Source organism: Pinus tabuliformis, chromosome 3_2, assembly GCF_031772625.1.
Source record: "Pinus tabuliformis cultivar Carrire ecotype Pingquan chromosome 3_2, CPIR1, whole genome shotgun sequence".
NCBI classification, from domain to species: domain Eukaryota; kingdom Viridiplantae; phylum Streptophyta; class Pinopsida; order Pinales; family Pinaceae; genus Pinus; species Pinus tabuliformis.
Window position 1 is genome coordinate 1020038649 of NC_142302.1, and position 12696 is coordinate 1020051344.

The 12696-nt window shown below is 37.2% G+C and overlaps 1 protein-coding gene across 2 annotated transcripts in view; it reads right to left on the minus strand.

Annotated features, from left to right (window-relative positions):
- Window positions 1-3148: 3148 nt before the first annotated feature.
- The window catches only part of LOC149184054 (histone-lysine N-methyltransferase ATX5-like), a 280597-nt gene continuing 271049 nt past the window's right edge, over window positions 3149-12696 (minus strand). For both annotated transcript variants that reach the window (XM_089417386.1, XM_089417387.1), the window contains 3 exons: window positions 3749-3823; window positions 3549-3649; window positions 3149-3456 (listed from right to left, as the gene is read on the minus strand). In XM_089417386.1, coding sequence (XP_089273512.1) covers window positions 3375-3456; window positions 3549-3649; window positions 3749-3823 — 258 coding nt within the window. In that variant the 3' untranslated portion in view covers window positions 3149-3374. The remainder of the gene's footprint in view (window positions 3457-3548; window positions 3650-3748; window positions 3824-12696) is intronic.

The following is a 12696-nucleotide window of genomic DNA, read 5'->3' on the forward strand; positions in this document are numbered from 1 at the left end:
GGTGATATAGTGTATAATTAAGTTACTCCGTGATGTGAAGATCACCGGTTCATAATTTTATAAGAAAAAATCCAATCATCTTAAGGGTTGGTGTGGCCCACGACAAGTACAATAATTCTGATGGTTTAGATTCTACTAGATCATAATTTTTCAATCCAAAAGTCAAGTCTAACATAATCTCTAGAAAACTTAGAGATGAATAAATTTTATCAAAAATATTGGCCTCAAGCCCCTTCCATAATCCATAAAATAATTGTATTGTGTCAACTTATAAAACGTATCTTGGTGTGAAACACACCTTCCATATAATTCTGAATATTTTTTAATTTTGCCCAAAATAACAATGGCAAAACTAAAAAGACTTGACTCCTTAGTTTCTTTGTTGCTCACTGCTATGTCCGTGTTCATACAAAGTGGAAATGTCCACGTGCTTGTTAAGTAACTATGAGTACCAATAGTTGCATGATTACAATAATCATGAGAATTTTAGGAATCAATAATGATCCCTTTAACTTCAATTAACTCATATGGACGTTTAATGCAACTTGTTTCATAATATTGATAAAGATATTTCACATTGTTTTGAAATAATCAATATCTATGTCTGGTTCTTACTTCAAAGAATGCCTGCTTCCTCGAATTCCATTAATTCCTATCAATGTGTTTTTTTAATATAGAAATTGTGATTTTTTTAAAAAGATTTGTAGAGAAATTCTCAAAAATAGGGTAAGCCAAAAGTTTAACAAATTCTAATAAAATAGGGTTAGTAGTTAGTAGTTGAGATGAAAAAATAAAATTTTAATACTAAATGAAATGAAATTAAATTTATAAATTAAACTTGGAATAGCCCATATGGATTAAGACATTATATTGAATAAAATACTTGAGTGTTTCTATTACAATGAGGGTCTTCTATAAATACTTAAGTTGGTGTATGTTCACTAAGAAACATATCATTTCAGCAGGATATCTCTTGATTAATTATTAAATAATATGGATTAAGACATTATATTGAATAAAATACTTGAGTGTTTCTATTACAATGAGGGTCTTCTATAAATACTTAAGTTGGTGTATGTTCACTAAGAAACATATCATTTCAGCAGGATATCTCTTGATTAATTATTAAATATTATTAAATTAAATTTATAAATTGAACTTCCAAAACAAATGGAATAGCCCATATGGATTAAGACATTATATTGAATAAAATACTTGAGTGTTTCAATTACAATGAGGGTCTTCTAAAAATACTTAAGTTGGTGTATGTTCACTAAAAAAACATATCATTTCAGCAGGATATCTCTTGATTAATTATTAAATATTATTACTTATTGTCATTTATATCTTATATAAAGTAATCTTTATTACAAATTGACTTTGAACTTGGTCTATAATACCAATATGATTCTACTTAATACCATTGTGCATAAAATCTACTTTCATATTATTTACTTAATAAATTTAAATAAAAAAACAAATATACATAAGGACAACATAGAGATTTTTAGCACGTAGCTAACTCTTTTTCCATGAATAATGAGGGTTGATGTTGCATGCTCTTGAATCACAGTGATCAAAACAAGAAGATCAACTTCTAGGTGACACCACTTTTGCATACAAACTTCGATTGAGGTGATTCTTGTGCTGTTGTAAATGTATTTGTGTGTAGAATAACACTCTGGGGTGTGGTACTTAAGCGACAAAATTTTACCCCAAAAAATTTGATGCCTCAAACTGTTTCCAAAAGTTTTTAGACCCCAATTTGTCAAACTGAAACTTATCGGTAAAAATGATCCTGTAATTTAATTCCTCTACTTTTTTTCCACTCTAAAACCATCCAAATAAATATATAATATAATAATCCATTCTAAATTATATATAGATCAAGCTTATTCATGATATCTTTTGAAGACACATTATACAAATACCTTGTCTTGTTAAATTTTTTATTGTCAAAGTTGAATTATAACCATTATGTTTACACCCTACCATATAAGGAATATAAAGGGGCTTTGAAAGATTCGGATGTGCCTCCCAAAACCCTTGACATGGTAAATTTATATGGAGACAAAGAATGGAAATTTTGATGATTCAGAGCACTAAATGTGACTCATTTTGAATTTTAACATATATAGCATAATTAAGAGCCTAATCATAGTGGAATATTATACGATAATTAATATATAAACCATGATAGAAACTTTTTTTTTGGGGGGGGGGGGGGATATTTAGGATAACAATTTTTAATTTTTACATTATCTTCTACAATTTTGTACCACTTTTTTGCATTCACATTTATCAGCCTCATAGAAACGCTGTTAGAAATTCTACCGAGTTAACTTTGAATATTTTTAGCTATGGCTGCATCTTTTCACAACAGCTACAATTACTGGGAATTGAGCAAGGATTCGAGAGAGGTCCAGTTTCTGAAATGAGCATGATCAATTTTTCTTGATATGATAATGCTATTATGACTAATACTTCTAAATTCTATCGTGTTTATGTTGACAAACATGTGCAAGCTGCAGCTCTTTTAGTATTTTTGTTTCTTACTTTAGGCATTTTAGTATGTTTAGGAAGTTTTCTTGTTTTTGTTTTCGGTCTACATGGGTAGATGATAGAAGGGAAGAGTTAATGCAAGGAACAAAATCTTGATAAGGGATTTGCGAATGTAGGAAGATTGGCCTTTTTTCCCAAGACAAACAAAAAGTTTTAGTGACCTAACATGAATGGTATACTCCCATGGAAGTACATAAAACAATTTGTTCTCCTACTAAACCTTTTAGGGTATGCGATAGTAGAAAGATTGACCATTTTTTCCAGCACAAAAAGAGATTTGGTGACCTAACACAAAAGAGGTACACATGAAACTATAAAACAACCTTTCTTTTCCTTTAAACCCCACATTGGCAGATCAGTTTTTCGTTGGAAAATATTTTGTACAACGGGACCAAATATGCAAGTTCTAAAATTTCAAGATGGTCAACTTTGACAATTGGGCAAAAGTTTCATTGCTCCAGAAAACATCGAAGAAGAATAACAATAATAAACATCTATGGTGAGAATGATTACCTATATGAAGTCATCTCAAGTGTAGTATAATGCTCGCATTTGAGCAGTCTAGTGAACAAATCAGAACCTTCGCTTGATGAAATTTAAACAGATCAAAGATTTGATCTGTAAATTTATAAAGAAAACCTAAGATGCCTGTACATGATTGCCAACGCGGCTCTAATTTCAAGCAAGCTTAGCTTGAAAATTATTACAATAAATTGGAAAAATTGGACCGAAAACAATGGAGTGCATTGATTTTCAAAAGAAGGATACATACATTGAGAAAATTTAAACTTTCTACGGCCTGGATATCAAATTTAATTCATGAATTTGCGACATACAGATGATCCACAGTGGCATGGGACTTTACGTTCTTCAGGATCAAATTGATAGTCATACCTGTCATACCAAAACAAAATAGGACGCATAAAGAAGATAAAATATAAGTTTAGAAACTGAAATCAAAATAAAGAGGCCAATGTGGAACTTACGTTAACTCCTCACCAGCTGCAACATTCTTCTTAGCAATTAGTACAATTCGACTCTCGTCACCATCGATACTCATGATCCTTGCATAACAGTTCGGCATGCACTGTGACCAGGGCAAAATTATTTTATTGGTAAGTCCTGTTGCTCGCAATTGTAGCTTACAGATGCGGAAAAGGTAATAAATGGAACATGGAATACTTACAGAGTGGTTAATAAGGCGTGCAACATTCCCCTTTTCTGTTGCATCTACAACAACTTCCTCACTTATTTTAAAAAGCTGCAAGAAAGACAAAATCAAGTTCAAGGCATTACAGCACATTTTTTGGACTTAAGAAATGCATTTCAAATTCCTGCATCAATACAATTAGAAAAAAACAGATAATCTCCCCCCTGCAGGAGCTCCTTTCTGCATTAAGCAAATTCACCTCTTGCAGAATGTTTACCCAATAGTCTACGTGTTATCTGCAATCTGTTAGATAAAGATAGATGTTGTATAAAACATATTCAGTCTTGTCAACTATGAAATAGCTACATCCAAAACACCGCTGGGAGAAAATGTAAAAGATCCAGCTAAATAATTTCAGAAAACAGAAGCTTAAAGATTTGCAATTTTAACAGACACTCAACAGAATATCTTTTACCAATTGAGGCTAACCCGGGCAGTTGAGAGGAGTTGTTAAAATTAGCGACTAGGGGCAAACTCCGTATGTGTCATCTCATTTATGACAGCTGATATTTTTCTTGGATTCCTCTCTCCGAGACGTGTAGGATTGATCTAAAGATCATCCGATTCCGACATGTACAAATGAAGTTATGAATTTATTTTGATTATGGACAAATTGTCAAGGTCGGCCAGCAGTCAAGGTAGGCTCAGAAGCCCAACAATAACATCTATTCATCCTCAACGTTAGCTATAAATTTATGAGGCCTGAGCCTCATTTGGATATCACTCATTCCCTCGCATCTCTCTCTCCCCTCATCTGATTGGGTATGGATTTTCTGGGCAGTTTTCTCTCTCACACGTGCGAAGGAGGACGATTTTCTGCTTTAGGTGTTGACCAATTTAACTGAATTTAGGCTGTTTTCTTGGGCTGCGTTGACCTTCCTTGACTATGGATTTGGGTGAGGAATTTGTGTCCTAGCAGGCCGCAGATCTGGGCACAAAAACCGAGGCAATCTGACATCTGTTTTGACTAGCGTTGACTGTACTAGGGCTGGCCGCTGGGTCGATTTTCGCTGACCAGTTTTGACTGGACTTTTTTGGACTGTTTTGGGCTGATTAGACTTGCTGTTGGAGGCCAAAGTTGACTGGGTTTGACCAACCTGAATTGAGGAAGAATTCTGCCCTGTTGACCAGCATTGACTTTTCTGGTTAGGGTTCATTTTATGCTGTCATAAATTATCAGATTTGTAAATTGTACTCTCTCTCTACTGAACAATTGATCAAGGGTTTCCCCACATTGGAGTTTGTCCCTGGCTGGTGCGATATCTTGTGTCCTCTTGTCTTGCCTTGTCTTCTACTGTTTATGTTTATGTTCTATCTGCATTTTACTATCATGATGATGTGATTGCTAAACTGGATATTGATATTGGGCTAATAAAGAAACTGAAGTAAAATTGCTCTAAAGCATAGAACATACCATTGTTGCCTAAAATTAACAGTTATCCTCCCTACCCAGGATCAATTCTCGTAAGTGACATGTTTGAGCTCTTGATGAGTATATTGTTGTATAGAGCTGAAGAATCTGGTTTGCCTGGTGTAGAATGGGTTCATCTCGTTTGCCTGGAATAGAATGGGTTTCATGGAAAAAAGATTGTTTACCAGCTATTACCACAGAAAATTTCCACCCAAGTTACTGATAAATTATTGTTAAAAGTATCGTATACTATAAATGCACAAAATATTCTCAACACCCTGAGATTTACCCTATAAAACTTGTCTTCTGACAATAAATGCATTCTTCAGCCAAGGTTCTTAGAGAATATCGCAGATAAAACCAGCAAACTATGTCTCTGTTATTTTCACAACTACAATAACTCGTGTTAAAACCTAAGATAGAGGATACATGGTAGATCCCCTCCATCCGTATCCACATGTCTGGGATATGTGAGCACCACATGTTCCACACGCTTCAGATGTGTCCTGTGTCAGACACGCCAGGTCCATGTGTCCCCACGTGTCTAACACATGGGCAATAAAAATAACGCACGACAGCACATTTCTAGCATTTAAAAGAAATGCTATAAAGGCGTGGTTAGGCCCAGAAATCATCCACCATTAAGACAATACCAGCGCAGCAGTTCTATTTTCTAAATGTTCATTAAGTTACATCTGTATGTCTATTTCATTTCTAATTTTTTTTATCGATATCTGTTTCTTGTTTCGGGGTGTTTATATCATAGTTTTAAAAACCGGCCCAGAAAACCGGTTACCGGCCTAACCGGCCGGTTGGAGGCCTGGCCGGTCCGAACCGGCCCTTCTAACCCGGTTTCCTCCGTCACTTGCCCAAAATATAGCCCTAACCGGTAAAAACCGGCCGGTTTAGGGCGGAACCGGCAGGTTTATAGCTAACTGGCCGGTTCCGTCCTAAACCGGCCGGTTTATGGACAGGCCGCCGGCAAAAGGAAAAAGCGCTGCGGTTTTGGCTGTTAGTGGTGGTTTTGGGGTTTTGGGGGGCAGGGAAAGGTGTTTTCCCTCCAAAAACACCCTCACACTTGCTATAAGACACCCCTCTCACTCTCATTTGTCTCACACAACTGATTTGGACTGTTTGTGAGTGTTTGTGAGTTTGTTTGTGAGCTTGGAGAGTGTGGAGTTTTTGCTGAAGTAGTCATCTTGGAGTTGGAGTTGGAGCTATTTTGGAGATAGTGTGTAGCTGTCAGTGGAGTTGCCATCTTCAAGAGGAGGCTAAGGGAGCTAGTTTGCATTTCCAGGTAAGGATTTGCACTTGATAATTCCTCATTTGAGTCTGCTGTCCATGATTTTTTTTTTGTGTTATAAACTTCTCACTTCTATGATCTACCATCCAGGGAGTCATCATGCCTCCAAAAGCCGAAGATACTGCATGGGCTCATTGTGATATGATTGATGGCAAAATGATCTGCAAATATTGCCAAAAATCCATTCAAGGAGGGGGTATTAACAGGTTCAAGCAACACTTGGCTGGGATAGGAGGCCATGTAAAGCCATGTGGAGCACCAAATGAAATAATAGGGCATATTAGGGCAGAATACCTTCAGAAGTTTGAGACTCAAGTCACTGAACCAATAGAGAAGTTTGTGGCTACACAGTTTGGGAGTCGAGACTCAACCAACTGAGTTTGATCATGATGACTGAGACTCATGAGAAGTTTCAACTTCAAGAGATAATGTTGATCACTATTATAGTATTACTATTATCATATATGTAGAGTCTAGACTGAAGTCTTGTAGTAGGCCACTGGCCCCATAGTTTGTAGGCTTTATTTTTGCACTCTAGTGGCCATTTAGAGCCTCATTGCTTATGTATTTTGTCGATGATATGTATTGCACTCGGTGCCAGTTTGATATATTCACCTTGAAGGCTTTACATGGTATATCAATGAGCAATCTTTGCATATTTTGTCTCTATTGGCTTGGAATCATGGTTTTAAATCTTAAAAATAGTTTTTTTCATTAAAAATAATTATTTAATGTATTTTTCTAAAACCGGTTCGTTTAGACCAAACCAGTCCCGGTTAGACCGGTTCCGGTCGGTAAACCGGTTCATTAGGTGGACCGGTCCGGTCACCGGTTCCGGTTTTAAAAACACTGGTTTATGTACCTCAGATACTAATATCCATATCTACTTCTGTAATTCTATATTTCATTTCTATAAAAAAGAATTATATCTTTATCTGTCTCTTATTTTGGGGTGTCAATGTACCTCGGATACTCAAATCCCTGTGACATAGGTTAGAACATGATTGCACCTGGATAAACTGCATGACAAGAGGAGGTAGATGACCATTCTGGTCAAACAAAATCCGGTCATAAAACTAAATGATCTATGTAAATATATAATATAAAGCATGAAGCCATTGCTTTGATGAACATTCACTATATGGATGCTATCTACGCTGCAAGACGAACAATAAAAATCATAGAAACCCTTATGAAGCCAGGCTTTGATACTAGTCCAACAGTCAAAATATTTGACAATTTCTCAATTTTAAGGTATAATTCATTTTTAAACATAACATATTCAGCCCTTTAATGATATACGAGAACTATATATCTGCCACTTTATGGGAAACAAGTTAGCAAACCAAGATTTGTTGAGCCTGTAGTAGTCAACAAGCTAGCACATTTTCAGAAATGGCATATTTGCGCTTGAAAAACAACTACAAGAAAGGTGAACTTTAATCCAAATTCCTACAAAATCCCTAAGGACCTATGGCAAAAGAATTCATTTCCTAGATTACAGTAAGAGAATTCCCATTGCTACATTAAGTGTAAGGATTCACATCACACAGGATATGGGCTGGACTGGCCCTACAATGTAAGATCACCCACTTACAAAACTGATGGCTCCTCTAAACCATGAGTCCCACGCAATCCCTCCAAAGCCCCTTGACCCTATAGAGGACAAAAGGACTAGGTACATAGGCCAAAGGGATTGGTCATAGCCAACCATAACAGGCCTAGGATACCATAATACAGGGCCTCCACATGGGTACAGGCTTTTGACTTGCATTCTTTGGGCTAACAATGGTGCTGCCAAAAATGAAAAGGTACATATGTATCCCTGTTGAAATGAGGGATAACAGGACCCTCATTCAATTCCATCATTTCTTGCAGATTTAATGTTCTAACTCTCAAATTCACTTTGCATTTGAGAGCAAGAAGATCGCATAACCCCATATTGATTTTTTGTTATAGAAGTTCTTCCAGATGTGACAATTTTGTTTCAACAGAAAATGTAGCAGGGAAACCCCTGGCCACTTCCCCATATTTCACCAATAGTACCCAGAGTAAACCTGTAGGCACTGATTATGGCACCTAGCCTATGTCTTGCTGGTTTTCAGAATGGTGGAACAGCGGGGACAGGAGGAAATATCCCCAAAATGGTTAGAGCCAGTGTTGCGAACATCCTGACCAGGATTAAATTGGCGAGGGTTCGAAAGCGGAAAAAATCGTGAAAATCGGGAAAAAATCGGTAAAAATCGGCAAATACAAAAATATTCAACTTTTTCAAATTTTTTAATATCTAAAGCATCCACAACATAAAGTAAACGCATTAACACATAAATATGAAAAAAGAACTAATATATAGGATGTGTAATATCATTTCTAGTGCTACATCACACATAATAGTGAATCATGTCCTGAATACTAAGTCCTGAGTCCCAACTCAGCCTCAAAATATCAACAAAAAATATAGTAATGTATCTCATATCATGAGTCATAATGTCATATACAATGAAATGAACCAAATAACTAATACTACTGATTTTCTCTGCCCCTCTTGCAAGAAAATGCAAAAGCTTTCCCTCTAGATGTAGATGGCGGTGGAGCTGGTAGTGGACTCTGTTGTGCTCTAGAAGCTGAAGAACTAGGAGTTATAGGAGGTAGACCACGTCCTCTACTGGTGACAGGGGTAGGTGGTGTCACCTCCTCCTCCTCCTCCTCTACCCCCTCCACTACCTCCTGCTCTAACCAATCAGGGGCCGACTCCATGATAGGCCTCTTGGCCTCAACCCTCCATGCAACAATGGTGTCAATCCCATCCAATGAGATGGCCTCCACATCAGGTGTCCTCTCAAGTTGCCTCACCCACAATCGAAGATTGTAGTAGACGTAGACCATGTCATTAAGTCACTGGGACTCCAACTTGTACAAGGGTCATAAATTAATAAATTATAAATAATAAAATAATATAATGATAAAAAAATATTATTTAATGAATTCAAAAAATTAATTGGAAATTGGGAATATTTTAACCCGTTGTGCTTTTGGGTGTGCATTTTTGCAAATACACTCCAGTTGCGCTCGCATCTCAAGGAGCTACATGTTTGGCTGAGCACTCGAATGGCAAGTGTTAAAATTGGAAACTAGGGCCAAACTCCATGTGAGTCATCTTATTAATGGCAGTTGATATTTTTCTTGGATCCTCTCATAGAGAGGTGTAGAATTGATCTAAAGATCATCTGATTCCGATAAGTGTTCATGGAGATATGAATTTATTTGTGTTATGGGACAATTCGTCAAGGTCGGCCAGCGACCAAATAAACCCCTCTTGTGCTCAACGTTTTAGTATAAATAGAGGTGCCTTGAAATTCATTTGGGCACATATCCTCTTGGTGATCTCTTCCTCTCCACTTGTCTTTAGGGTTTTGGTGGGAGGAGAAATCTAAAGAGGATACGTTGCCCTAGAGGATGCCCTAGATCCTAACGCTATCATGGAGGAGATTTTAACACAGTGAAGAAAGGGTTCTACGCAGCTAGTCAAGATGCCTTCTACACAGCCCTAAAGGAGGAATCTTGGAGGAGCCCTAGCCACAGGTATACATGCCCTAGCCGCAATCAAGGAAGGAAGTAAAGTATAAGCCCTCAACGCTGTCAAGAAAAGGCTCTCTAGTCTAAGGAGCTTCAACACAGATCTAAGGAGTACTAGAGGGAGCCCTAGCCGCAGTGAAAAGAAGCCTACACACAACTGAAGGATAAGCCCTCATACATTGTCCTAAATACCCTAGCTGCAGGTCATGATTTGCTGTCACAAGTAACCCTCAAAATGCAGCAAAAGAGAACCTTGATCTGATGTCTGAGTAGCTCCTAAACCGCTATCCATAAATATCCTAATCCGCTGCCATAATGGAGACTCTAGCCACTGTATTGAGAAGAGTTTTATATGTTGTCTAGTGGAACGTCATGAAACCCTAGCAACAGTGAGGAGATCTGAAACGAAGATGTATTATGTTGTCAATCTAGAGACCTAATTGGTAGCCCTCATCTAGCTCCTATTTGCCATCATGAAAAAGGTCTTATACGCAGCTCTATTAGCCACAATAGAAGAGGCCCTAATCAGTGACATACAAAGACCTAAGATGCAACGAGAAGAAGTGGTCTTATGCCACAGCTAAAGGAAGTATTTCATCAGCGTTAAAGTCACATTGTTGTAGGTGACAACGTGACACATTTGAGATCTGTTATGGGCATACTGTGCAGCAATAACGCTGATTGGTAGACATTGTTCTTCAAGGGTAATAGTTGGGTACTGTATGATAACCTTGCTTGTTGTTGGGCTAGGCCACAGGCCATAGCCAGCAGCGTATTGTGTTAAGGGTTGCACAAGGATAAGGACTGAAGGTTGATGTGACTGCTTGTGTGGTCAGCATGTTAGACAACTTGGTTAGATGCAACAATTGGATGCAGCATGGTATTAGAGACAACAGTGAAGTGCAGCATAGTAGTCATTAAGTGCAAATAAGTGATGAGTGCAACATTGAGTGCAGATCAATGATGAGTGCAACATTGAGTGCAGATCCGTGATGAGAGCAGCTCAGTGATTGGAGCAGCACAATGATAGGAGCAGCAGCATGAAGTGCCTAGCATGGTCATTAGGTCCAACACTATGATGATGAGTGCAGCATGGTGCTAACGGTGAGGTACAACATATGGACGAGATGCAACACAATGATAGGTGAAGGAGTCACCTTGGAGAATCAGTTGAAGCAACATGTCTTCAACTGATCTCATGTAGAGATGATCTATTCTCTTATCTTGAAAGTCGAACTGTTGACTTCTATTGTAAATGTACTATATATCTCTCCCTATGCTGAACTATTGAAGAACATATAAGAAGAATTGATCAAGGGTTTCCCCACATTGGGGTTTGTCCCTGGCTAGCGCCACATCTTGTGTCCTCTTGTCTTGGCTTGTCTTCTACGATTTATATTTATGTTCTATCTACAATTTACTTTAATGCTGATGTGATTGCTAATCTAGAAAAGATATTGAGCTAACTATGAAAATTGAAATAAATTGCTCTAGCATAGAACATACCTAAAATTAACATGGTTTCAGAGCGATGTGAAGACAATGCCCAAGCAAGAGTGAAAGAACAATCACCGAAGATAGTTGTGAAAGGACAAAAGAATCAATGGATTCCTCATCCCTCTTCAAATTCACCAAGGGTGAAGTCGAAGCAGAGAATATTATCAGAATGGCGCAGCGGAAGTTTCTGATGGCCTACCTAAAGATCACTTCAATGGGAAGTCTGGATCTAAGGGTGGAAGGAAAGGCAGATGCCTTGGTTGTAATAAGATCGGCCATTATGTGAAGGATAATGGCAAAAGTGTCCTCAGACACGTAATTTTATTAATCAGAAGAAAACAATTACATATTGATTTTGCAAGAGTTTACACCCGAACAACAAAACACTCTTGCAATGAGCTATTTATAAGCTCAATGTCCTAACTACCTCTAATTATGGATCACTTATTAAATAACAAGTGTCCACTTACAATAAATGCTATTCAAAACAACTAGCTAACAAATCTCCTAAAATAGAGCCTAAGATACGACACATTTGGAGAGTCATATCTTGTTACAACAATATACTAATTCTAAATGTCTCCATTAAATAATTAAATATTTTATAATAATAATTATTAATTTAATATTTTAAATTAATAATTATTTTATTCCAACTTTATAACCTATGATAATATTTTATTTTTGGATCATCTAACATTCCCCCTATGATCCAAAGATACATTACAACAGATACCAAGTTCATCCCTGAACTTAGTAAATTTTATTCTGCCAAGCGGTTTTGTGAAAATGTCGGAGATCTGATCTTCGGAAGGATAATAAACTGGCTTGAGGACATCTTTGGCAATGAGAGATATGATATGATGATACTTGGTGTCCACATGCTTTGTCTTTGAATGAAAAACTGGGTTCCTGGCAAGTTTGATGACTGATTGGCTGTCAATGAATAATGATGTAGCTTCTGCCTGAGAAATGCCCAAGTCCTGCAAAATTCTGCGCAACCAAACAATTTCACATGCTACTTTCCATGCTGAAATGTACTCTGCTTCTGCTGAAGAAGTGGCCACTGTATCTTGTTTCTTACAACTCCAAGATACTGCTGCTAACCCCATGTTCATTAAATACCCTGATGTTGAT